At 50.4% G+C, this 26392-nt stretch overlaps 9 protein-coding genes across 9 annotated transcripts; 4 read left to right on the forward strand and 5 right to left on the reverse strand.

Moving 5' to 3' along the window:
- Nucleotides 1-743: 743 nt before the first annotated feature.
- Nucleotides 744-1789, forward strand: APUU_21439S (putative oligosaccharyltransferase subunit ribophorin II; the record flags this gene model as incomplete). The annotated part of the gene is made up of 4 exons (XM_041700191.1): nucleotides 744-886; nucleotides 967-1165; nucleotides 1214-1498; nucleotides 1550-1789. The coding sequence occupies 4 exons, from the start codon at nucleotides 744-746 to the stop codon at nucleotides 1787-1789; spliced, it is 867 nt and encodes a 288-aa protein (XP_041553201.1).
- Nucleotides 1790-2137: 348 nt separating this feature from the next.
- APUU_21440S (uncharacterized protein) lies at nucleotides 2138-2923 on the forward strand (the record flags this gene model as incomplete). The annotated part of the gene is made up of 2 exons (XM_041700192.1): nucleotides 2138-2384; nucleotides 2508-2923. The coding sequence occupies 2 exons, from the start codon at nucleotides 2138-2140 to the stop codon at nucleotides 2921-2923; spliced, it is 663 nt and encodes a 220-aa protein (XP_041553202.1).
- A 205-nt stretch (nucleotides 2924-3128) lies between these two features.
- Nucleotides 3129-6912, reverse strand: APUU_21441A (putative NRPS-like protein biosynthetic cluster; the record flags this gene model as incomplete). The annotated part of the gene is made up of 2 exons (XM_041700193.1): nucleotides 3129-6614; nucleotides 6679-6912. 2 exons carry the CDS (start codon nucleotides 6910-6912, stop codon nucleotides 3129-3131), a joined length of 3720 nt encoding a protein of 1239 aa, XP_041553203.1.
- Nucleotides 6913-7609: 697 nt separating this feature from the next.
- Nucleotides 7610-8634, reverse strand: APUU_21442A (uncharacterized protein; the record flags this gene model as incomplete). The annotated part of the gene is made up of 2 exons (XM_041700194.1): nucleotides 7610-8246; nucleotides 8300-8634. The coding sequence occupies 2 exons, from the start codon at nucleotides 8632-8634 to the stop codon at nucleotides 7610-7612; spliced, it is 972 nt and encodes a 323-aa protein (XP_041553204.1).
- A 273-nt stretch (nucleotides 8635-8907) lies between these two features.
- Nucleotides 8908-11198, reverse strand: APUU_21443A (uncharacterized protein; the record flags this gene model as incomplete). Its single annotated transcript, XM_041700195.1, has 2 exons — nucleotides 8908-8921; nucleotides 8984-11198. 2 exons carry the CDS (start codon nucleotides 11196-11198, stop codon nucleotides 8908-8910), a joined length of 2229 nt encoding a protein of 742 aa, XP_041553205.1.
- A 2845-nt stretch (nucleotides 11199-14043) lies between these two features.
- On the reverse strand, nucleotides 14044-15070 carry APUU_21444A (putative short chain dehydrogenase; the record flags this gene model as incomplete). Its single annotated transcript, XM_041700197.1, has 3 exons — nucleotides 14044-14355; nucleotides 14460-14798; nucleotides 14855-15070. The coding sequence occupies 3 exons, from the start codon at nucleotides 15068-15070 to the stop codon at nucleotides 14044-14046; spliced, it is 867 nt and encodes a 288-aa protein (XP_041553206.1).
- A 2717-nt stretch (nucleotides 15071-17787) lies between these two features.
- APUU_21445A (uncharacterized protein) lies at nucleotides 17788-19085 on the reverse strand (the record flags this gene model as incomplete). The annotated part of the gene is made up of 2 exons (XM_041700198.1): nucleotides 17788-18416; nucleotides 18506-19085. 2 exons carry the CDS (start codon nucleotides 19083-19085, stop codon nucleotides 17788-17790), a joined length of 1209 nt encoding a protein of 402 aa, XP_041553207.1.
- A 3290-nt stretch (nucleotides 19086-22375) lies between these two features.
- APUU_21446S (uncharacterized protein) lies at nucleotides 22376-23197 on the forward strand (the record flags this gene model as incomplete). The annotated part of the gene is made up of 1 exon (XM_041700199.1): nucleotides 22376-23197. The coding sequence occupies one exon, from the start codon at nucleotides 22376-22378 to the stop codon at nucleotides 23195-23197; it is 822 nt and encodes a 273-aa protein (XP_041553208.1).
- Nucleotides 23198-24206: 1009 nt separating this feature from the next.
- PLB1_1 (lysophospholipase family protein) lies at nucleotides 24207-26227 on the forward strand (the record flags this gene model as incomplete). The annotated part of the gene is made up of 3 exons (XM_041700200.1): nucleotides 24207-24252; nucleotides 24320-24983; nucleotides 25036-26227. 3 exons carry the CDS (start codon nucleotides 24207-24209, stop codon nucleotides 26225-26227), a joined length of 1902 nt encoding a protein of 633 aa, XP_041553209.1.
- Nucleotides 26228-26392: the final 165 nt, after the last annotated feature.

The following is a 26392-nucleotide window of genomic DNA, read 5'->3' on the forward strand; positions in this document are numbered from 1 at the left end:
CCTTTCTAATTTCTGGAGATCATCGGTGTTCTGGCGACTGGTCTTTGGCGCTCAAGGCAATGTATTCACCGCAGCTCGGCTGTGGCTTTGTCTCGTCAACGGGATGAGGGGTTTATTCGCTCGATTTCAGAATCTACCAAGGCAGCAATGCAGGTCAGTAAGTGAGTAGAATAAGGGCAAACGGAGTGTTTCGGATCTAGGGAACCACGACTCCTGACCAGCACAACTCGTTGAACAAGCCACCACCCGACTTACCGATGATTCTAAATATCCCTAATAGCTTAAATACGGTGTCTCGGTCGGTTTGAGGCTACAAAAGTGGCGTTGCGAAGCGTAAGCGGGCAGGGTACAGGGTGCTGTCGGTGAGGCGCTGGCGAAGGAGGCGCAACGTCAGACAATTTCGCGGGCGCAAAAGTCCTCCTCGGGCTAGGAAAAATCGGGAGCGGGCATTATGGGACGGTAGAGAAATGTCTTCCGGCACGATCGCGGGCGCAGATGTCGCAGCACTCGGGGCGTAGAGGCAGCGCGGTCGTCGAGAAAACGAGAGCTGGACAATTGCTGGGTGGCAGCCCGAAGGAGAACAGCAGGAAATTAGGGCTTGAAGTCACTGGACCCAAAAGCCCCAAACGCCGCCCGGCGCTTATCTTAGCGCTTCTGCTCTCACCTTACGTCGCCTGGTCCCCATCCAAGCTATCCTCCTCTCCGTCTCCCTTTTCGCTCAATCAGCTTATCCTGCCGGAACAATGCATTGGTGGCAGACTGTTTTTCAGCTCTCCTTGCTGGCCTCGACCGCGCTCCCGGCCGCCGCTGCAAGCTGGGGGTTTGCTGATGCCACCGTGTCAGTTCAGACCAAGGGCGCCGGAGTCGGTGCCGGATTGAAGGAAGAGTATGCTCGATCCTATTGCTTTATCTTGTTTTCAAGACGCTTAATGACTTAAACGCTAATACATGTCGCCTCTGCACCAGAATCCCTCAGAACGGCGCTCTCTCTAAACCCGTCCCTCTCGGTAGTGCGGATACCCTCAAGGTCGCCCTAACAGCGCAGGAAGGAAAGTCGGCGAAAAACGCGCACCAAGTCTTCCTCCTCCTCGAAGACCCGAACTCGGGACTAGATGTCTCCTATCCGTTTTCCGTCAAGGGCAATGGCAAATCTCGGGTTGATTTGGTATGGAGCTTGCAGCTCTTGTCAAGACAACTAGCTGACGTGTCCTAGACGTGGAAAGATATTCCTACCCAATTCCTTTCTACATCCGAACCTCTTGATGCGAGGATCCTGATCGGATCGTTTGGAAGCTCGCCAGCGTACAACAAGCCCGCGTTCCAACTGTCTCTGGCCCGCAACCCCGATGAGCCCGTCCCGACATATGAGGTCTCGCGATACGGAAAACTCCCTGAGATCCATCACATCTTCAAGAGTGACCCTCGGAGCCCGCCTGTTGTCATCACACTTGCTTTCATTGCGACAGTGCTAGCCGCTTTACCTCTCCTAGCTGCCCTGGTAAGCAAGCATTCTTGCCAACCGTGGAAACTAGACTAACATGTTTTGCAGTGGCTATTCCTCGGCGCTAACATTAGCCACCTCCCTACGGCGATTAAGTCGGCCCCCATTCCTCATGCCACGTTCTTGGGCTCGCTATTCGCTCTTGAAGGCATCTTCTTCCTTTACTATACCTCCTGGAACCTGTTCCAGATCCTCCCGGCTGTTGCTGCCGTCGGAACTGTCGCCTTCATTAGCGGCAGCCGTGCGCTCGGAGAAGTCCAGGGCAGACGTCTGGCAGGTCTCCGGTGAGTACTTGCGACATGGCTAAATGCATGGCTTTTATCAGAAGACGGGGGGGTACTTTTACCCCTTGACGCAGCATTCAAATATCCTAGAACCAACACTGTAAATTGATATAAATACACGCACGACGCTCGAGGAGTATTCTCCCTTACCTCCGCAGTAAACAATGTACACAGTAACCATAATATTTACCCACATGAGTTGCCCTATCCTACTTGACGTCACCCAAGAACCGTCCCATTCGGGCTAGCTCCGATACGATAATCCGCTATCTCCAAAATTCATCCCAAGTCCGCCATCCATTTTACAACTTGTTCCTCAAACCAGATCAGACATTTAATTTTAGCAAACCAGATGGGCTCATCCGCTTCCAAACCAGCGCGCTCGGCCGCCCAGGCCGCCTCACGCCGCCAATACCCCAAACAACCAGCCGCCCCTTCACCCGCAACAGCATCACAAAGCCCAGCAGCAAACGCCCCCCGACGACCACCTCCACCTGCCCCCTCCCCAGCATCTAGAGAACCAAATATCCCACCGCAGACTCCCGCGCAGGGTCCAACATATCATTCCAAGGAGAAGGCTTCAACTGAGAAATCATCCGGTACGTGCTCTACCCACCTTCTCCTCTCCCGCACTCTCCCGCAAGCAACCAACAAACTCCCCGCCACCCATCCAAGCCCTATACCAACATACGTACTAGATACTAACACGATTAAATAAACAGCAATTGACCTCGACGGCCGCGACCCGCACTTCGCCGCCTCCCTCCGCTCCATCGGCGCCGTCAAGCCCTCCCCCACATTCTCACATTCAAGCACATTCAACCAAACACAACAAGGCCAAGACCATCATCCAGTACAACCGCATTCGCCGACCGTATTCCCCACAGCGTCGAATCCAGCGCTCCTCGTCGTCACGGCGCGGCAGCGGGCTACAAGAGAGGCTGAGTCTGAAGCTGAGGAGATGGGGAGAGGCGGATTTTCGGGACGCAGATATTTGGATGCGTTAACGATTAGGCAGGCTCTGGCTATGCGAGATAGACAGGGGCTTCCGGAGGGGGAGATTGAGAGGACGTTGAGACTGAAGCAGGGAGCTGTGGGGAGGATTGGGGGCAGGAATGGGGTTTTTGGGGTTCCATGAGCAGGCCGTTGGGTTTGTTGATGGATAAGTGCGCGTTTTATTATTTATTATATATGTTATAATGGGTTTGACTGTATAGGTATGGGTTGAATGGAGTACTTTTGAATTTGGGGTTTATGAGCGTTCCTCTCTCCGTGTATCATTGACCTGGACGCTCCAAGCGCCAGTCATAACTGTGTATATCCTTTAAATATCATGGCTGGATTTATACTAAAACACCCCTTGCAACTGCTTCCACTTCTCCCAACACCGATTCCTTCTCGCCGGCCGCATCAACAACAACCACATCCCTTTCGTCGACCTCCGGGTTCTCTAATGCCTCTAGCTGCGAATCGACCATAGTTGACTCCATGTAGTGCCCCTCCTTTTTCGATCTCAGGACCAATCGCTCCTTAAGCTCTGCTTTGCGTTCCTCCCCAACAGATAAATGGATGAATGTGACGTTCACAGGATTCTCGAGTAGGTACGCTAGCTTTCGTAGCTCGTCACGGTAGGCCCTCTTCAGCGCGGAACACGTAACTACCACTCCTGCCAACCCGGACGGCTGGAATAAACGGTCCATAACAGCTCCACGAATGTGAGATAACCATTCCCATCTATCAAGATCCGATAGGGGGGTTCCCGACGCCATCTTCGCACGGGAGACACGGGAGTGCAGATCATCCCCTTCTATTGTAGGGGCGTTAAACTTTGTCGCAAGTGAAAGAGCAGCGGTAGATTTGCCGGAGCCACAAGGACCAGTTAGGAACATCACATTGTGAGATGAAGACTGCCTCAAACAAGGAGAAGACCAAGTTTTTCGGCGGAAATACTGTATAAACCGAATTACAACGTCCTGGTTCAGGCCTGCCGCATTGCGAAGAGATGGGGCAGCGGACTGACATTTCTTCGTGTCGTATAAAAGGATCCGTGCTGGTGAGTCATTATCATATTTGTTTTCGAAGAAGTTGAGGAGCTTGATTGGTGGGTTAATTGTTGGATCAGGAGTTGAGGCGCGGAGACGGGCAAGCCATTCGCGTTTAGGGAGAGCATCGAAGGTTAGACCGGCTTGCTTTAGAAGAGGTAGAAGGTCTTGAGTCCAGTGGTTGAGGTTTGGGTTCGTGACATTCATGACCTCTGCCGCTTTTGAGGAAAGTGTTGCCTCGATGACGCTGGATGCGATAGTGTCGACGGGCGTCCATGAAAGGACATCGTCCAGGAGAGGAAGGGCGTTGATAGTTTCGGCCGTTTGAAAAATCATAGGGATAGCCTCAGTGGCGTTCCAGATGCCATGCTTGGTATCAGCTATAATTTGACCAACACGTAGGACCCGCGATGAAAGTGCGGTTTCGCGACATGCCCGATTTACTATGTGCTCAGTTACCAGTTTTGATTGAGCATACCCCATGGACTGCGCATATTTAAGAGACTCTGGGAGAGCTTCTGGAACCCAGTTTCCAGGTGTGCGAGCAACTGTACTGACAGATGAACAGAACGAGAACTTCGCTGGGTGAGGGCCTCGTGTTTCCAGGCAGAGATCTAGCAGGTTACGAGTAGCTGCGATACAGCTCTGTTCAAAGCTCTCTAGAGCCCAGTTGAAGTTGACAGACCAAGCACAATGCATCACTGCGGTGACGGAGCTAATAATATCCTGGTGCACTGCCTCGTCTAGCCCTAGACGGACCTTGTTCGAAAGGTCTGCGGGCAATGCAACGATTTTGCGTTCTGCATCGGGGTTGAGGTCAGACAGTAGAAACCTGGCATGTAGGCTTTCTCGTACTCGATGGAATGCTGATAAAGGCGACTGAGCGCGAACGAGACAGTATACTTTGCGGACATGCTCTGATTGAACTAACTGGGCAACAATATGTGCACCCAGAGAGCCGGTGGCGCCAGTCACAACGACATATTCACCGTCGTCGCTCCTTGGAACTGGAACATGCTCCTTGAAATCACGACTGTATCTTTCGATAAGTTCGGTCATCAGGTCCTCGACCGGTGTTTGCAGCTGAGGACCGCTGCCCAGTCTTGACCGAGTGAGCTCACCGGCCATGGCCTGAATCGATGGGTTTTCGAAAACGAAGTTCTGGGAAAGCTTCTGGCCACCAAGGCTCAGTGTCTTCAAGATAATACTTCGCAGACGGAGAGACTGTAGGCTGTCCACGCCTAAGCTAAACACATCCGTTGAATCCTGTAATGCAGAACGCTCAATTGAGGCAACGTCGAGAAGGCTGTTTCGGAGGAAAGTAGTTAACTCATCACCTTCCAATACTTGATTTCCACTCGCGTCCTCCTGGTCATAAACCTGGTTAATCTGCTCCGCGAAATCACGGTAGAAAGCAGAGCGAATGACAGTGCCCTTATCCGTCTTTCGGTAAACTGTATCCGAAGGCAAAACGCGGATCATATCTCGTGAAATATATGCGTAGGCAGGGCTCTCTGCGTTGCATTTTTCAATTGCCGGGAGTACGGAGTCGACTATTTGATCATCCGTTTCACCAACGCACCGTTCGGCGCGAATCAAAAGTAACCCAAGCCTGGACCTGTTTGAACCAAAGGCAACGGCTTCTCCTACATTTGAATGATTGCGGGCAACCCCCTCAATCACCAATGGGTTTGCTTTCTCACCGTTCTCCAGCACAAGCGTATCATCGAAGCGAGCATAATATCGCCATGCGTTCTCCTTTGTTGGATGTTTCTCAAATAAATCCTTAGTAGCATATGCTCCATCTGGCCGGTTACTCGCCACCTTTGACGGCCAACCTTCAAGAACGCAGAGTTCATAGATTCCAGGCATCTGCTCCTCCCATCGAATATAGGGTAGCAACGTCGGCCCTGGTCGAACATAATCCCAGTCAATATCCGAGCGCTCGCGAAACGAAGTCATGAGCTGGCCCGTTTCTGTAGTACCGTAGTGAGAAACAAGCCGGACTCCATTCTGAGCAAGCTTATCACCAATTGGTTTTGGACAGGATGAGCCACCGAACATCACCAGTTCTAACCGTGCAAGTACCTTCATACTTTCTTCAGACTCAGAAAGCAGTTTCAGACCATAAGGAACAGCATAGAGAACTTCGATCTCCAGATGCTCCTGAAGTGTCGTAAGCAGATACGGGCCCGTCAACGGAAGGTCCGCATTATACATGTATATCAGTTTCTGGGAGTGTATGGCTCGGAAGAGGCAACTGATCCCATGTGCATGGTAAAGAGGCAGCGTAATAAAACCTCGAAGACCAAAATTATTGGCATAATTTTTCAAGGCCCCCGAATGGGTTTGGAAAATAGGTTTTGGATGGCCAGTCGATCCGCTGGAATGAATAATCCATGTAATATGTTTATTCTCAACTGGGCCATCCAGTTGAGCGCCCGGGAGTTCCGTCGTAGCGTCGGTATAGTCACCTGGCGCAAGCACCGGCTGCAGGACAATTCCTGTTCGCTGGGCTACATTTTTTGCGATGGCTTGAAACCCAGGATACGCGATGAGGAACGAAGCTTTGGTGTTTTCAACCAAACTGACATAAGCGTCCTCGGCAATTCTTGTCGATAGTAGAAGAACCGTATGTCCGAGTCGAGAAACAGCAAGTAATGCGATCAGGTACTCAAAGTCCGAAGGACCGAGTAAGCCAACAACTTGCACAGGATCATTAGATGTCCGCCGTTGCGGAATCACACGTGCGTATTGGACCGCTGCGGCCTCGACTAGGTGGTGCAGCTACACCATGTTTCCAATTAGTATATTTAACGATAGGACTTTCTTTAAGATATAGACAACTCACCTCGCGCGGTGTATAGTATGCATAGTCCGTCCCCTTTAGTGGATATGCCACAATAGGCTCATCAGCCTTATCACCCTCTGCGCGAGCCCGCAAAAGGTCATCGATTGTGTATATCGCGCGTTCCTCAACTTCCGTCGCTGAAGTCGCAGGCGACGCATTGCTATCCGGTGTCAAGGCATCACTTGAGGGTGCTGAAGATGGAGTCACCGGTCGTGGTGTAGCTAGTGACGCCATGATGGTGATAGTTATCCAAATGGATGGTTGACAAAAGAATTGGACCAAGAGGTGAAGTAACTTATAACATCAGCGATGGGGGAGCTGTGCTCGGATACGCAGTGTTCAAGGCGAATCGGAGGGATGACCATGTTTGCAGATATGCCGACTAGGTATTGAAGAAAATCCCGGAAAATCGATTCCATTGCGGGTGAGTTGGAGAGGAAGGTTGGATGGCGGAGGGCCGTTTGTCTCTTTTTCCGCCAGCAACCCCACACGCTGGCGGATTTCCCCATACCAAGTGGCGGAAATCCGCGGAAATCCGCCCTGACACTCTGGATCACGTTGACTTGCGTTAATCATCAATTAATCGTATCCGATATCTTAGTATTAGCGGATATTCAAAGTATATTTGGTCACTGGTTGGGAGGCAGGTCAAGGAGGGAAGGGACGACTGGCTGAGGTCGTTGATCGCTGCTTCCTTTTTCCACCAGGTCTATTTAAATGTCGAAAGGGAAGGTGCGACCATGGATCATTCTGCCCTATGGGATGCCCGGGCAAGATGATACATTCCCAGAATAGAGCAAGTACCGCCCTGAACTGGCGCGGGGAAGGCACTACCTAGGCCTCACAGAACAGTTTACTTGATTTACGAAAGGCTGTCTACAGAAATGCAGTTCAATAAATATTTATTGGATCCGCCATCTTATTTAAGTAATTAAACAGTAAACTTTGTTTTATTCACAGCAGCAGCATCCAACGCAGCCTTCCGCACAGCTTCTTCGCCAGCCTCCTCGAAAATGTCATACCCCCAGAAGGCTGGGAAGTTAAACCGCTTATGACGCTCGAGGGCTGAGAGAGTCGCGAAGGCGTCTTCAGGAAGATGCTTAACCTGAAGATTGGCTGAAATCCGGGACGGCGTGACACTCTTGGACAAGACGACGGTTCCGCGCTGCACACCCCAGCTCGCCAGGAGCGGTCCGAGGTCCATGTTGAGCTGTCCCGCAACGGTGTGAACCGCCGGGTCATCGACTGTACGCGGTTCACCGGTCTGGTTGTTCCCTAGTGGTGAGTAGGCTTCGATAATGATCCCTTTGCTTTGACAGAAGCGAAGAAGATCCGGTTGTTGGAGGTACGGATGCGCTTCAATTTGGTTGGCAGCGGGGACGACGGTGACTTGGCTTAAAAGCTTTTCGAGACGACGGACGTTGAAGTTTGAGACACCTATAGCGCGGACTTTTCCGGTGGCTATCAGTTTCTCCATAGCCTTGTATGTAGTAGTATAGTCAACATCGGCTAGTTCAAAGACGCCTTTGTTGTCCAAGGGAAACCACTTGTCACCGGATTTGAAGGCGCTAAACTTCCAGTTAGAATCATGTGCATATACAGAATAAAGAGAATATATTACCAAGGCCAGTGCATAAGGTAAAGGTCAAGATACTCCGTGCCCAGATCTTTCAGTGTCTTATCCAGTGCAGACTCGACGTCTTCTGGCGCATGTTTCGTGTTCCACAGCTTGCCTGTTATGAAGATTTCCTCGCGAAGCACGCCGGACTTGCGAATACCATTTCCAACCTCTGTCTCGTTACGGTAAATAGCAGCGCAATCGATATGGCGGTAACCTTGCTTCAGCGCAACCTCGACTGCGTGTTCCACCTCTAACGGCTTGGCTTGCCATGTTCCGAATCCCACAGCTGGGATCTTGGCACCGGTGTTGAGGGTGAAATGAGACGGAAGAGACATTTCGAAGGAATAAACTTAACAAGAAACTGAGAATTGAAGAAAAATGGAACTGGCGTGGGTATCCTCTTAAATCCTGTGTCCGAGAGGCGTCGGAAAAGCATGTCGGAAAAGCGGGCTTCTGTGTTGACCCAGGACCGAATGAGAATCGGTGGATACTCACAGGTGCATCTTCAGTAAGATCGCTAGTATGGATCTCGCTGATGGAGAAATACACACCGTTTATTCTGAGCCCTCAAGCTCTAAAGTCTGGCTGGCTGGCACAGGAAGGGGTTATCATCCCATATAGGCTGCTAAACCGGGTCAGCGATACCGCACATATTTATCCATATGCTGAATCAAAAGAACTTACTAATGGGTAAACTATCGAGTTGCGGCCAAAAATCAAGCATCAGGTCTTTATCCGACGCAAAGCTATCAAATAAGCACTCCGTCCGCGGATCCGCAAAGTAAGCGTCATCTCGAGACACGCCAGAGAATGGGACGAAAGTTTCATCCGGTTCGACAAGCGAATAATCAGTTGTTAATTCTTCCGCATTTTGTAAGTGACGACGACTTGGATTAGCAGACATTGGTCTGGTGTCGCTCTCGGGGTCGAGAGTTGAAGGGAGGTTCCTGGAATGACTTGGCCCAGGATGTGCACTGGTACTTTCGACAAAGGGGGATCTTAAACCTAAGCGTTCCAGCTCTCGTCTAAGACCTTGCAGAATAGCACTGTACTTCCAGGATGGTGAGTTCCGCACCGTGGCATTGGCAAGATGGTATTGGGCCGTCTCGGATAGGTTGTATAAAGTTTGCTCATCAAGAGAAGACAAATTGATATCGCCCGATGAGTGACCGAAACTGTTGCTTATGGGGTTAATTCTTCCACGTCGTACCTGAATAAGGTAGATATATATAATAGAAAGAGCATTGAACGCGATATACTGAGAATACCAGAACGCGTGGAATAACTGGTTTTCACGGACGAAGGTGAGAACCATCTCAATTGCGTCTCGGGCTGCGGTCAAACAAATTCCAAGATAATGCACATAGCTAGCTTCACAGTCAGGCCAGATCTGTCCGTAGTTACGAAGAAGCAATGGCCGGGTGATAAACATGAGGAGGTGATAGCGTGCCAGCTGTAGGACTGTGAGTTGACGCTGGAATACCGGAACTAGGCTGCTAGGGTGAATATCTCCGGACAAGATGGGCGGTAGTCCAACATGCCACTCATCGACATTGGCGCACAAGACCCTGATGGTATTGAGCTGGTCTCTGTTGGAGATGCCAGCCACTACGTAGGGCTCCTTTGCGGCCTGGGAGAGCGTTCTAGCCAACAGCGCGTGAAGCACTGGAGCATCCATTACACAATCTCGTTGTGGGCTTTGGATTCTTGTGGGTAAGAGATCAATATCGTTCACTCGAGCCGGAAGCTCCTCGTCCATGTCCCCATCGTGCCACAAGCGCGGCCTCCCCAGAATGACACTGATGTATTTGTCAAGAGTGTATGAGCTCCATATAATTCGTCGGCGACACTCTCGTTGTACGAGATCTCTGCCGTCGTTATCCTTTCTGGCGCGCCTGTTATGGAACCCTAGAGCCATCATCAGTTGGATTGCTGTACCGAGCGTGAACCAAGCTTTGTTCGCGCGCGAGGTGCTCAACAAGTAGAGTACCATGAGAAATCGTGCCTGGACCGATTCAAGCCTCGGTGCACCTATCTCCTGGGAAAGTAGTTGCTCCGCTTTAACGAAGTAGAGTTCACTGGTTTTCCAGCCAGCATCATCTGCGTCTGTTATACGACCGTTTGCATCCGGACGATACATGGTCGCCGTGCTGAAAACCATCAAAAGTACGGCGTAGTAGGCGGATGATTCTCCGATCAACAAATCGCGGTCAACATATCGCGTTTCCTCTCCATATAGCTCATTGACCGCTCCCTCGATTGTTGGCTGGTGTAATGTCCGGTAGGTCGGACAGGCGAACTCGAAATATCGGCGGACCAGACCTTCTGCCTCTGCTCGGTCCGGCCATGTAAAATTCGCAAGTTGGACTTCTGGAGCGATGCGGTCACCAAAGTGGAATATAGAGGCGTCCGAGGCACGGTCTGAGCCTCGCGAGCCCGATACCACATTCGACTGGGTCGCCGGGAGATCGCGCACTGCCTGGTCCAGGAACGAGTGCGCTGAAGTCGGCCCCCAGTACTGATCGATAACATCTGTTGAGAGTCTTCGATCCGGTGGGGCATATGGCGTCGTTGGTTCACTTTCAGCATCCTGTGTAGTCTTTCGGAGAGCTGGGGGATCGTGTCTTGGGCGCGAGTTGGACGAGGGAGGAGTCACTGCGATGCCGCGATGATAGCTCGTGTCGTACGTACAGTCCACCTTGCGACGGATGCATGGAACACAAGGGATGTTCCCAGTGCACGCTTTCTTTTTGGACTTGCAAGCATCGCAGGCTCGTGTCACTTTTCGCGATTTCCGCTGCCGGGTGTCTGGGGTGGAGCGTGAAGCCACCGAAGAGGGTGTCTCTCCAGAGGCTAGAATCGCGTCGGGACGTTGAGAAGTTCTTTCATCAGTGTCCATTTCGCATGACCTTGCAATTTCCGCCTTTTCCAAAATGTGTCCGCGTCGGTTGGTATCTGTACTCTACCGGTTTGTGTACCTTGTGCGGGGAAAAAGATCCGCTGTTGGCTTTTCCGACACCATGGCGGATTTCTACCACAGGACCTCGGCACTTTCTAACAATAGCCCCCCCCCCGGGGTTTGTTCAGAGCTTCCAGTGGGCACGTTGTATTTGATATAGTTGAAGAACGAGCTCGGAACCTGAAGGTTTTCCCTACCCTGGCCCCGTCGGTTGTCCTAGTCTAATGCCGGGGCGGAGGTTGTAGTCAAATAAACATTGTTTAGCGTATGACTACAGACTCACCACCGAGTACGGGCAGAGCCACCAAAGTAAGGTGAGAAAAGAGACCTACAGAGGAAAGTTTCTGGAGATAAAGGGTTTTTGCAAGTAGATTTTGCAAGTAGGTTTAGCTGTGGGTTCCCATCGCCAACATCAAATTCCTCTAATGCGCTCGTTGGGGAACAGAGCTATACAGAGTACATGTTTTTGAAGTACTTAAATGCAGAGGAACCACGTATACCGGCTCATTATCTACGATGAGTACTTCCTACTTCCCCAATCTACCAGTATCTACGCAACCGAAGTATGCAAGCCAACATGAAACTGGACTAGGGGAATATGGTGCACAAGTGTATACTGAAACTGATTTGACTAGAAAACAGCTGCGCTTCTCTCAAATGTCTACGCTCCTTAGTTGCCTCATCAAAATCCTATGGGGTGGCAGTGCCATACAAAGCCTTTGGAGTTCTAAGTTAAGAGACTGTTTTACCCCGATGGCGTGCATATATATACGTCTCGCCTCTGTTACTTTGAGTCTTTTATCCCCAGATATCAAGATGAGACCGCTTGCATCCGGGAAATACCACCCGCTGACTTGCAGGAAACATCCACTGAGACTGTGAAAGCAGAGCGTCTCGCAGTATCTGACGGAACATCTAGTTCAAACAAGAGCACTGACCTGGCTGTGTGCCTAGACATTCGGGCTGTGTCACCAGGTATCTGCGTTGTCAACGACAACCATCACGACCAATTCAGAGTTCAGATTCGACGGTCAATTTCAAGGCTCCCTTAAAAATTGGTGAACTTGGGTTAACAGCTGACAACCTTGAATACAGTGACGCTTGCGTGAATCGCGAGATACCCGGACGCGCAATCAAAGTATACAGTGTAGTCTTCCATAGGTGCAAATGAGCAATGTCCCACACCTTATTGGTCACTGCAAGCCACTCAGAAGTTTTACCCTAAAAGGTCAGGTAGTGCAGATGGCTATGCGGTGTCAATATTTGCTGATGGTGGTGAGTGAGTGGTGGAACGCTGTAGTTGCGAGTAGCTGGAGATTAGGAACGTACTCTGCCCTATCGATCGACATTTGGTCAGCCAATAGTGTATTTATCTTCTTTGTCGGACCGTCAGGCGTCCCCTCACCTCTTGCTCAGAAGTAGACCGAGAGAAACCGAGATCAGGTCACTGGTTCAGACGTAGTTGTAGGCTCACCTCACAACAATTAGTACTAGCAGTAGTATCAAGTGGTAAACGCAGGTGATATATCTCCCACTACTGATTTCCAACCTCTCATCCCACAGGCACCGATATAGAATATCTAGAAAACAACGTTGGCGACGTGGCTGTGGCTTGTGGAACGCCCGCCCTATGGAAGGCTCCCGTGTGCCCATGGCGCTGAGACCAAACCTGGATTTCGAATTCGTCCGTGGTGCCTTGGCCGTGGTCGGAATTTTGTCTACCCAACAAACCAACAGGGCTGCAAACGACCTGAAACGGTAACCTAGTGAAGGATTAGAACTTCATTAGCGAGGTGAAGGACTCGACGAGGGGCCCCTAGAGTCCTGGGACCCTATCTGCCTGGGGGGACGGGGATTTTCCCGCCGACCAGACTCGAACGAATCGGCCACGGTGAACACGAAGCAGGCAAAAAATCTTGCTTGTCCCCATGACCAAGCCGGTACGCAATGTACTTTTGCACGAAGAACGAACCAAGAAGTTATTTTCCTTTTTCCTGAACCGCGGCCCCGGGTCCAAGGCTTTGTTTCTTGGAGCGAGGATCGTTGAAGTCATGAGTTGGCGTCAACCACTCCGTCTGATCCGTGGATAACTCGGAACCGATCAGACGGGCAATTCCCCAGAGTCAGGTGTGGGATCTATTTGTGGGGAAATCTGGGAACCCAGGCTGGGAAGACTCAGGGCTGCCATAATTGGTTGTCTTCTGGAACCTGGACTTACCAATCAGACTTGGTTCTGGGCTGTCATTTCGCGACCGGGGGTGCAGTCGGCTAATGGGAAGATGGTAAGGCGTGGAGACGCGACAGCACGTCTGGGGATTTTGGGGTTTACCAGGGTCACGGAGGGTGGGGTCAGGTGGGTTGCTCGGAGCTGCCAGATCGGACACTAAGTGGGTGTCGCAGCAAACTTAGGTGAGTTTATCCCTTTAGTTGCTGTCACTAAATGGTTGGGCTTGAAACGTTGGGGAAAGACGTGCAAGATTATTTCAAGTGCATTTGGCTCGAAGGTGAAAATTAGATACATGTTTCTTGAAAAAGGACCGTCTATGTAGCCCATTGCAAACCTTCGCTAAACACCGTGATCGCTAACTCTTTGCTCGTCAGATGATTACTGTAATTAGGTAGAAAAAAAAGCAAGAAAAGGAAAGGAAAGAAAAGTTGCCATCGCTTGCCGAAACGCCATGCAATGATACCTTGTTAGGCGAGCAGTCAGTCCGTAAGTAAATCGAAAGTATGTTCAGAGACAGAGAAATAGAAGGAACAAAGGGAATGAGCCTTGACAGGTCGACTACCAAGCGGCATGGCCACCGTCCATGCGCAGGTCGCTTCCTGTCATGAAACTGCTAGCGTCACTGAGGAGGAAGACAGCGGCCCCCCGGTACTCCTGAGGGGAGGACAGGCGTCCGAGCATGTTGTGCTTGGGCCACTCATCGCGGCGTTCAGGGTACTGCAAAAAGAGCTGCTCGACCATGGCAGTGACAATATAGCCGGGAGAGATAGTGTTGACCCGGATATTGTACTGGCCCCACTCGGACGCGAGGTTGCGGGCGAGTTGGATAACGGCAGCTTTGCTGGCGTTGTAAGCAGAGCAGATGAGGCCCTGGAGAGGAAATACAGTTAGCTAGGGTTCGGAAGACAACGAGTGATGATAGGGTGGTGAAGCGGGGAAAGTGACCCCGTCGAAACATGATATAAAGAACTTACCCGATTGGCAATAGTACCGCTCATGCTGGCAATTAGTGCAATGCTTCCTCCGTTTCCAAAGCGAATCATCTGTTTGGCAACTGCTTGGGCGGTCATCATAACACCAGTAACATTGACTTCAAACATTCTGTTCGCATCCTGTGATGTATAATCCAGGGCCGGGGTCTCCTGCTGGATTCCGGCAGCAGCAACTAGGCCGTCCATACGACCCTCGGTGTTGGCAATCGCTTCGATGGTGTTGTGCAGAAGTTCTGTGTCACGAACATCGATGCGGCGGTAATGGAAATCAGTGCCCAGTTCTTCCTTGGCACGCTTCTGGATGTCGTAGAATTCAGGCGACTGTAGAAGAGAGTCTGTTAGAATTGGCCACAATACATGGATTCAGTGTTACTCACGGGCTCCTCAAGACGGTCCAGAGCGTAGACGCGGGCACCAGCTTCAAGCAGGGCCTCTGCCTGGGTCAAACCAAGACCACGAGCAGCGCCAGAAACACAAACGACCTTTCCAGCCAGGCTGAACTCGGGAAGTCTGTTGCCGCCGGCCACAGATAGTGCTGCCTCCTGTTTGACAGGCACCACAGGGATGGAAGTGGTTTCAATGGAGACAGACATTGCTGTTCAGTGTTTGGTGTGTTCCGGATGTGAGGACGTGAAGAAGCGTGCGGGGGGTGGATGTATAGTTCAAAGGAGACCTTGAGAAGCAAGAGAGTACAGGTATAAAAGAAGTTCGCTGACTTTGATGCAGATATGGCCCCGTGAAGAAGGATTGGATGTACAATAGATGAAGAAAAAAAGGTACTCTAGGAGAGGTTGGAAGCAAGACTTTATACCTGGCTTGACAATGCCAGACTGCATTGAGCCCAGGAGGTCATGGGAGCTCATGTGGACAGGACGAAACTAACAAAGGCAGAGGGAGTCTGGTCCAGACCCGGGGAATGACAGAACAGGTTCCACCCAGAGGTCACTCGACCAGCATGGACGATGTACCTTGCTGGAGTAACCTTGTAGAATTGATTATTACTATTTATTTTGCTGTTAATATTCTGTTTAGCTACTTGTATGTATTGTTGCTATTCCAGGCAAAAATGCCTGATATCCCTGACAAGATCCAGAGAGTATGGGAAACAATCGCACTGAGACAAAGGTCTAGGACAATGCCCAAGAACTTTGAAGATTAGTTTGAATGAAATCGCCATTATTCGCCTCAATTCACAAAGCTGGCGGGGCAATCATAATTTCTGCGCAGAATACAACCCAGTCAATGTCATGATGAAAAAGGCAGTCAGGTGATGAGATGCCCGTCTTCTCGGGATTCTTATTTGGGCAATCCGCAAATGTTCCTTTTCCGACTCCCGGGGGCAAACTCCAGCTGGGGAGGCTTCGAGCCGGGTTGGGGCAAGCAAAAACGGGTGGCGGTCGAGAACCCTCCATGCATTTCCTTTGCAAGTGGTCACCAGACCGGACAGTTCTAGAAACTAAGCGGACGCTTCGAATGTTCCATGAGGCTGGGGTTGCGCGAAGATCAAAGCGAATCCCTCGCCTCCGCAAAGTGCCAGGGCGGATGGCAAACCGTGACTCGCGATCGTTCGCTGGAAGAGAAGTTCAACATTTTGCCTCTCCACCTTGTTTGTCAGACATGACATCCTGTCGTCCTCTCTGCTGTCTCTCGAGTCTCGTGGGACGGAGCAACTCCGGGTTCCTGGGAGAAAGTGGAACTGGGCCAGTTTCGGTAGTCCGTGCTTGTGCCCCAGCTGCAGTGGATTTTATCCTTCAGGTCACCGGACAAGCTTATCCAGGCATTTTCCCTATTGGCCAATTCCTCTCCATCTTTGTATTTTTATCTTTGAGCCTGAATTCTGGCACTGGACTGCATCTCGCGGCCTGGGCCTTGACTCAGGTCCGATCGTTTGCTTCAAGCGCCCCTTCACCCAAAGATTTGTCTCTTCAAGCGTACATGGTCTCATGATTTATGGACAATTTCACCAGTTTTTGGCCAGTTTTTGCACGAAGTCCAGGAGCTACGTCCTGAAAGAATGCCGAGGTAGCATTTCCCGAGCACCGAGATCCCCTGATCTTGTTTCCAAATACATCCCTGCCCGGGCGCTGTCTTCTACACCTTATCTGGTCCGCGAAACGATTCCTGTTGGAGCGTCGTGTGACCTCCAGATTCTAAGAGTGCTTCCGTTTCAGGAAGGGAAAGAGATGCCCCGCTGTTTAACCGCCCTGATGAACTGTCATGATGGCACCACAAGTGTCTTGTTGATCGAAAGGCCAGTCCCTTGCTGGACCATTGGTTCGTTATCTGCAAGATTCAAGGTTTCAATTTCAATGCCCCCCTGTCCTCGTGAGATTTTTGATCTTCCTGATTGACGCTGGTATTTCAGATCGTCGCCATAGGCCGAACAAAGTGTTCCGGCTTCTTTGCCGCTTTACGCGGTTGTAGATCAAACTTTATATTCAAAGACGGGAGTGCGTGCTCGAAAATAACCAGGAATCAATGCAGTCTCCTACACTTTATTGGAAAGATGGTCTTCTCCAGCTCAAATTGATGCACTGTTCGGAGTGTTGGACAAATGAAGCGCGCATGGGATCGGCCGATCCGCTTCCGGTTTTGAGAGTGATATAATACTTCATCCGTCGTAGTAGGGTTACCTTAATTCTATCCATGCACTCAGAATCACACGTACAAAAAAAGACAAAAGTACCCCCTATGGATCTCCTCCGCAAAGATGTCGCTAGCCTTGCGAGATCTTAGATTCCAACCAGGCTGATCATCACTCACTCGGCTTGCCCAGATTCCAGACCTAGAGTCCAGACCGTCGGCCTGCCATCCACAAAACATTCCGGCTCCTTGTCTGGCGGTATGACCGTGAAGGATCTCTGCCCAAGGCAGACTGCGGTCTGCGGGAATATGGGGATGGATAGTTAGATCCGCTGCCTAGAGTAGCGATGGCGATACTCAGCATCAAACAAACGCGCGGACTCTCCCACTCAACACCAGATTAACCCTGCTAGAGCGAATCATTTTCTTTCTTTCTTCTATTATTCCCTATTGGAAGTAGATTGTCTCTTTTCGCTATCCGAGAAAATCTTTTGAGCTTTTGGCACATGGATTCCATGCAATGGGAGGTTAACGAAGCAGATGTATAATATGATAACAAAGCGACAGAACAAGCCCAGAAAGACGAGGTATCAGGTTCCAGCTTATGTTCAAAGCAAATAACTAGTATCACAAAAATAGGAGAGCGATGAAATCTAAATAAACTACGGTCCCGTTATTTGTCCTTCTCCATAGTGTAGGCCAACGAAATAGAACCTCCAGTGCCTATCTAGGCATTCTTCTCCTCACGCCATTCCTCATCACCAACATCTTTCTTACCATCCTTTTCATCATCATCCGAAGTGTCGCTCTCTTCTTCGTCGTCTCTGGGTATATATGCTGGTATCACCTCCGCCTCGCATACATCAGCCACACTGAGTTGCGGCAGAAACCCATAACAATCAAGACTATCCACATAAACGAGACCCGGTCGTGGAACAAACAGAATCCGTTGCCCATTGTACAATTCGTGTCGAGGCCTCCAGGTGTATGGGTGGAGGGATTTTGCCGCCGATTTGTCGGCACTCCAGACTCCACCCAACTCGGCAATCCCGCGAAGCACAGGCTGGCCGTTTGTCCAGGTTTCGCATTTGATCATGGTTTCGAGGCCCTTCCGGAGAACCTCGACAAGTTCATCTCGTCTTTTCTCGGCCTGCGGGGAGGTGTTCGGGTAAGAGTCCCTCAGTAGCCAGCAAAACGGCTCGCTGGCTAGCAAGTCATCCGCAAAACCGGCCAGCACTGATTCGTGCCGTTTAGCATTGTACTGGCCGAATTCAACGTCTTGGGCTCGGTGACAAATTCCTGAGTTGGCGAGTCGCTGGGTTTGCATTTTCCATAGGACTCCGTATCTTGGGTTGGCTATGAGCATGGAGCAAACGAGGTGGGTCAGTAAAAGAAATGGGAGAGCGAGAACTATGTCTGAACCTTTGTAGAAGTACAGTACTTACTTTTGTAGAAGCGCTCGAAAAGGTACTGGAGTTTCGTCGCAAATTCGGGATCCTCGTTGGGGTCATCTGGGCCTCGCTTACCGTCCAGGTACCAGAAAGGTCTCTCGAAGAAGCGCTCGTGGATTGCCAGATGTATTAGAAGCTCCCCCATGAGATCACCGAAGTGAGCAGCTGCAGTGGGAGGCAGTAAGGATCGAAGTTTGGCCCAATCCATTTGTGCGCAGAAACCATCGGCACGAGTAATCAGGCGATGAATCTGGTATTCTGGCAGGACACTGATATCTGGGATCAAATACTCAAGAGTCCAACCAAGAGCCACCATGCGAGTAATTTGATGGCTCCTTTCCAGATCTCTCAAGTCGAATGCCCATTCGTCCGCCCCATTGGTGATGAGCGCGGTTATTCCTCTCATGAGCTGATGGTACCTAGGATGCTGCATGATAAAGCCGCTCCCGTATTTCCTTTCAAAAGCCCTTTCCTTTTCAAACTGCTCATCTGGCGGCTTTTCAGCCCTGACAAACTGAGGGGAGCACTGCAAGTCCGTAGCCTTTCGCTTCAAATCAGAGCGAGTTTGGACCATGTTTGGGTATTTAGATAAGAATGCGCATAAAACTTGTGTGTTGTGCATTCAAGGAGAATTGAAATGACCTGATTTCACCGAAATGAAGAAACAGGGAAATATAAGAAGAAAACGAAAATGAAGTTGCCCAGACCGAGGGGGAATGCAAAGGTAATGCTGAGTTTTGGCTGCCTTCTTTGTCTGCTCTTTGTTAGGTTTTGGCGTCTTGCAGACGGTGGCCCTAATCCCGTGATCCTATCCAGACAAACGAAACATCCGCATCTAGCATCCACAACTCAGCCTGCGACAAAGGAACTGCACGATTGGTTCGGGTCAGCACAGGCTGGCCCATTTTACGACTTCGCTTTTGTTCCTCGTTTGCTCTCTGCCATGTTACCACTTGCGCAATGTAAACCCAAAAAGGGGCGCAATTTCCTTCAAAACGCCATTCCATGTCCTTTCTTCCCTGCTCCCATCTTTCCTTTCCACTTTACTTTGTTATCTTTTGTTGAGCTTTCCTGGTTTCCTTGCTGCTATTGCTCTTTTGGACCGCATTTGAACTCCCCATCACGCAGCCGATACCCACCATGGGGTCCAAGATCATAATCGGAATTGATTTCGGTACTACAAACACTCGTAAGCTCCCAGCCTTCCCTTTAGATTCCCATCTGTTCTTCCCCCGTCCTCAGCCCAATCGCCTGTATGTTGTACGTTTAGTGACCAAGTTTCCACACAGGCGTTACATATGCCCATTGGGATACAAACAACCCTTGGCTCAGGGACGTGTACATGGCCCGGTTCGGACAGAATGGAAGCATACCGTCCAAGATAGGTAATGGAGAGGGTAGTGCCTGCACCTGGACGAAGGTTCTCTTAGACGACAATTACCGGCATGCGGGTTACAAAAGCCGCGTCTTACGCAAGGCACTCAATTCTGGGTACCTTAATGTCCCGAACAGCCATTTTTGTGAACAAGTCATTGCAACATTCCTGAGGCATTTGCTTAACAGTATGGTACCTTTTCTCGAAGATGTGCCGGGTTATGACAAGCAACCTGTGGAATACTGGTTCACCATTCCCGGTGTCTACTCGGGAGCCGCGCGTGCGAGAATGAGCAACGCCATACAACACGCAGGTTATGTCAATAGACAGCAAGACAGTGTCCATCTCTTGTCTGAAGGTGAGGCCGCAGCAGTGGCCGTGCAGCACTTGCTGCCAAATGCAGAGGTCGGTTTACCTGCTCGCCCATGTTTTTGTTTTTCGTATTTTCCGTTTCATGCCCCTTCTGAGATATAATTCTCACTCGGAATTCGTCAGGGACTCTATCTCCTGTTCACTAATTGTTCTTAAGATACAGGCTGGCAATCGATTCCTTATCGTCGACTGCGGCGGCGGCACGACTGTAAGTGCAGTGGTGATTCCTCCTCGAATGTATCCCGGTTTAATATTCAATAAGGACGTGACCGCCATCGAAATAACCGACACTGGTATGGGACGCAATTTTACCAACTTAAGCTCATACATTGGTGTGGTTGCCTTATCTAACCTTAATCTTAGGTCTGGGTGCTAATAAAACTGGCAGGACTTCACGGCGGAGGAACAGAAGTCGATTGTGAGGTTGTACTCGCTCTGGAGTCTCAATTCCAAGACTTGTCGGTCAGAAGGTGGAATGCAACAGCATTGGGATGCTTTATGCGAAACATTGAGCGTCTGAAGTATGGTTTTTCCGGGGCCCAGGCTCGCTCCATTACTACCCCAATGGGTGATTCGTTGATATTGGAGGCCGAAAAAATGCGAGAAGCAGTGGATAAGGTCGTGAGTCGGATCGCCACGCTGGCTGTGACTGCAGCCAGTCAAACAGGTGGAATTCAAGTTCGTTGGTAATTATTTATTATGATTGTGACACATAACTGATGAGCCAAATTTTACAGACAGTTATAGTTGTTGGCGGGTTTTCACAGTGCATATATCTACAGCACCAGCTCAGAAAGGACCTTGAAAAGATAAAATGTTCCTTAACAGTGATGCCTTCGCATATGTAAGTGAACTCTGGATCTTGGGCGTTTTGAAGTGGGGGACCTTCTGACATGACGATTATATACAGGCCTCAACTTGTCTCGAGAGGGGCAACCCTTTTCGGCCTTGAACAAGCACATCGGCAGAGCGGATTAGCGTGCAAAAATTACGGCTTAGAGTCTGTAGTTAATCCCGGCCCTGGCATCGCTGGTGATCCCTCGCCCGTTCCTTGTTGGATCATACGAATGGTTCAGTTTGACATCCTGACAAAATGGTCGTGTTGGGGATGCTAATTGATCATTAGAATGAGAACTTCCAGGAAGCCCGCGCAGGACAGCTTCAAGTGACACTTCTCCACGATAGCCGCGGAACCAACGTTCAGACTATTCCAATCATTCAAAGTAGTTCCGGCATAGCTCCAGTCACCAGGGATGATAGTAAGTTAAGTTACCGTATTGGCCCATTGGGGGCCGGCCCCCTCATCATGGTTCGGGGTTGACGGCCGGCTGACTATGAGGTACCTTAGGTGTCCAGGTTATCAGTCGTATAGTGTGTAATTTGGAAAACGTTTCCCTACCCAACCCAGCGGTCTGGCAGCAGCCCATTTACGGTTCAGCCGGGACTATTTATACTCTCACGGCGACTGTGAACTGGCAGGTCCTCGAGGACCCCGCGCGAATTGAATTTTCCGCCTACATATTGGGCATACATGTTGGAAGCATGATGGTGCGAATCAATTATTGAGCCTTTGATTGAAGTATGGCAACTTAATAGGCTATGCTGTTCTTAGTCTGCTATTAATAGCTTGCTTTGATCTCCTTTGGTTATTCCGCCCTTTTTCTTTTTCTTCTACTTTTTATGATTGTTGTTCCCCCATTTGTTTCATTTGTCCTTTGTTCACAGGGTCCTTTATTTGCCCACGATACTTGGATCATCCAAGGCAGAGATTTGTCTAGTTTTAGACGCCTGAAAAATTCCGTTCATGTAGTAAAATCATCTCGTAGACGTGGAGAACTGTCAACAACTGAACCAGGCACCATCGGAAAAAGGACAGCTTGTTTTTAACCGGTTTTATGCACTCTCAAACGTTGACTGGTTTGTGTCGAGAAAATTGGGGCTGAGTTCAGCCGTAGCTTCGTGTTGCCTGTACTGGCTTATTAGCGGCCGAGTGCTGCCTGATCAGCCTCATGGCAATTGAAGCAATTAGTTATAATTACGGAGGAATTGACAAGCAATATCCAACCCAGGCTGAATACTCATAAATTCAGACCTCACAATACAACCCGAAAGCCAACATGGGGCGCCAACAGAGCACCGACTTTCTTCCCCCGCAACCCCCCGCAAACGCAACCTGCCGAGTGATCGACTTTGCGGCCACAGAACCACCAGTCCCTGAATACAAAAAGTACCTCGCTGCAGTTATCGATAACGCATTCACCGAAGCAGAATGCAGAGAGCTTTTGCGCTTAGCGGAACAAAGCTCACCTGATAAGGCCTGGGAGCGGGCGCTCATCAACATTGGAGGCGGCCGCCAAGCATTATCCACAGACTCGCGCAACTGCAGTCGAATCATCCTGGACAGCCCGGAAGTTGCAGAGAAATTGAAGAGTCGACTTCTACCTTTCTTAAAGGAGTTGGGAATCGACCGGCTTGATAAGACGCCGCTCATAACGGGTCTGGCTGGTCGAAGGCGCACATACCAGTTCACCCGGTTCAACCATCGCCTGCGCTTCCTCAAGTATGTCGGGGGTGAATATTTTCGACCGCACTGGGACGCCCACTACATGACTCCCGATCGTCGGGAGAAATCATACTTCACGATCCATCTCTACCTAAACGGGGACGGGGAACAGGATCTTAAAGAGTTGGAACGTGCCAATGCTGACGGCCTGGAAGGCGCTGGAAACACGGATTTGGATGGGCAATTATTAGGCGGCGCGACGTCCTTCCTGCCCCGGTATGAGGAGAAAGAGAGACATGCGCGAGTTTTCCCCAAAACAGGGTCAGTTCTCGTCTTTCAGCAGAGCGAGTTGCTGCATAGCGGGGATTCGGTGTTTCGGGGCACCAAGTATACACTTAGGTCGGATGTGATGTATGAGGAGGTTACTGAAGCGTGAGACGCACTGGTGCCTACGGTGTCGTGGCAGTGTTCTCCTCAGCCCTGCTGGGCTGAAAGCGCAGCCACGTCTGTATGATGGAAATCCAACGTCAGCCTGTTGTCTTGGTCGATGTAAAGTCCTGTCTCGTTGAAATCTGGATCTGGTCCGATATTTATCCACTGTGGCCTTATGCCCAGCATAAATCAGCATTAATAATTTCCGCCATATTCCGTATTCCGTATTCCGCTCGCTGTTGTACCGTTGTACCGCGAACCACCGCTCGGAGTTTCTTCCTCGCACTCCCTTATCGGCTGCACAGTTTTCCAATTTCAGTTTCCACCGGCTTACGACCCACAAGTCCCGAGTCAGCCACGATTCGAGGAAATAATAATCTGGCAGCCTGGTGTTTTCCGGTTGACCGCTTGTGCATGTGCGATGGTTGAGCCCAGTTCCTTGGGCATGAGAGTCCAAGCCACAATATCCAGCGCAGCGACGAGCTCTATTCGGGATCGGCGTTGCAAACACTGCCCGCCGATTCGTGACAGCTGTGAAGGATGACTCGGTGTGGAGAGTTCTGCAGAACACAACAGCCGAGAACATCCACTTCGCGAGCCACAAGTTCCAATTTCACATTCACAACAATTGGGCGCGCTCCTTGATGGGGCCAGCTGCAGCCTGCGGAAATGCCGGATCTCCCTGCCCCCATGCCCATTGCCCTATGATATCACTGGCCCATCAATTCGATGCCAATGATGATCCATAGTTCATGGGGTCGGCCCACCCAGCTGTGATGCCTCAATCCCTCGGCGTTCTTGGTTACCAAGTCCCGTTAGCATGGTGCTCGTCGGGAGACCCATCTTCCCCTTTCCCTTAAATTGGGGGGCAGAACTACCTCGTTGTCTCATCTCGCTGATCCCTAGCCCTTGAGGCAAAAGACCCTTCTTTCCCAGACGCACGATCATTGTCGTCGGACACCATTTATATCTTGTTCTTAGTGCGCTTGAGCGGTATTTCGTGGGCTACTAAGATGAAGACCACAGCAACGGTGTTTGCTTTGGCAGGGTTGCTGTCCGGTAATACTCCGATTTTTTTTTTGTTATGTTATGCCTTGGATACTGATCGGTTTTGAACCCTTTATAGGTGCGACATCGATTCCTACCGATGTTACCAAGGATGTATCGCCCGTGATCCGGTCGCTCCCAAATGCCCCCAACGGATACACGCCAGACAATGTCACTTGCCCTTCCAACCGTCCCGAGATTCGTCTTGCGACAAACCTGTCGCCAAACGAGACTTCATGGCTCAAAACCCGCCGGGACAAAACCCAGTCGGCTTTGAAAGACTTCTTCGGCCATGTCAGCGTTGGAGACTTCGATGCGGTCGGATACCTTGATCGAATCTCGAGCAATTCTTCAAATCTGCCCAACATCGGAATTGCGGTCTCTGGTGGAGGATATCGTGCTTTGATGAATGGCGCAGGAGCCATTAAAGCCTTCGACAGCCGTACGGATAACTCGACTAGCGAAGGTCAATTGGGTGGTTTGTTGCAATCGGCGACATACCTGGCTGGTCTTAGTGGTGGTGGTTGGCTTGTCGGATCGATTTTCGTCAATAACTTTACTACCATCTCGGCGCTGCAGTCGTCCGGGAAGGGAGGTGTATGGCAGTTTCAGAATTCCATTTTCGAGGGCCCAGATGAGGGCAGCATCCAACTCTTGGATTCGGCGAGCTACTACAATGACATCTATGACTCTATTGAGGCGAAGGGGAATGCTGGCTTTGAGACATCAATCACAGACTACTGGTATGTATTGTTGACCATTTGCTTTTCTAGGGGTTTCGCTAACGTGTTATAGGGGACGTGCGCTGTCTTATCAACTAGTTAATGCTTCAGATGGCGGCCCCAGCTATACCTGGTCATCGATTGCCCTCGGCCAGGAGTTCCAGGATGCCAACATGCCGTTGCCGATTTTGGTCGCGGACGGCCGATTCCCTGGTGAATTGGTCGTCAGCAGCAATGCAACCGTATATGAGTTCAATCCCTGGGAATTTGGTAGTTTTGATCCTACCGTTTTTGGATTTGCACCTTTGGAGTACGTTGGCTCAACCTTCGTCAACGGCTCCATCCCGTCGAATGAAACTTGTGTTCGTGGGTTCGACAACGCTGGATTTGTGATGGGCACTTCCTCGAGTCTGTTCAACCAATTCTTCCTTCAACTCAATGATACTGGCCTTCCGGATTTCTTGACGAGCGTTATCGGCGACGTTCTTGAACGCATCGGCAGAGAAGATGACGACATTGCTGTATACTCGCCTAACCCTTTCTACGGTTGGTTACCGGAACATACGGCTTATTCACACGAGGAAAATCTCGACGTTGTAGACGGCGGAGAGGATCTTCAGAACATTCCTCTACACCCGTTAATCCAGCCGAGCCGTCACGTCGATGTCATCTTCGCTGTTGATTCTTCGGCAGATACTGAGTATAGCTGGCCAAATGGCACCGCCCTTGTCGCCACATACGAACGTAGCTTGAACTCGAGTGGTGTGGGCAACGGTACTGAATTCCCTGCCGTTCCGGATGCCACCTCGTTCGTCAACTTGGGATTGAACTCACGCCCAACCTTCTTCGGATGTGACAGCAAAAACACCACGGCCCCTCTTGTTGTCTACCTTCCCAACAAGCCTTTTAGCTATCTTTCCAACTTCACGACCTTCACGCCTGACTACAGCCTCGATGAGAGGGACAGCGCCATTCAGAACGGCTACGATGTTGCGACTATGGGTAACAGCACAACAGACAGCGACTGGTCTGCTTGCGTCGGCTGTGCGATCCTTAGCCGCTCTTTTGACCGGACCAACGAGAACATTCCTGATATTTGCACCCAGTGCTTCAACAGGTATTGCTGGGATGGCACTACCAACACCACTACTCCAGCCGAGTATGCTCCTAGCACTATCATTGAGCAGAGCACTGCGTCCGCCGCTTTCCCTACTGTTTTGACAAGCATACTCGCTGCGAGTGTTGCGATTATCACGATGGCATAGATGGTTTGACTATATAGTTTTATGTGTACATATGCATTTTTGGATACTCGAAATCAATTTTGAATGTTAACAAGTAAAATTTCGCGGATTTCGGGAGAGTAGATTGTATACATAAAAAACGGCACAAGGCGCGTTCTCCCTACCAGGCGTTGTCATGGGCAACCG

Source organism: Aspergillus puulaauensis, chromosome 2 (genome assembly GCF_016861865.1).
Source record: "Aspergillus puulaauensis MK2 DNA, chromosome 2, nearly complete sequence".
Lineage (NCBI taxonomy): Eukaryota > Fungi > Ascomycota > Eurotiomycetes > Eurotiales > Aspergillaceae > Aspergillus > Aspergillus puulaauensis.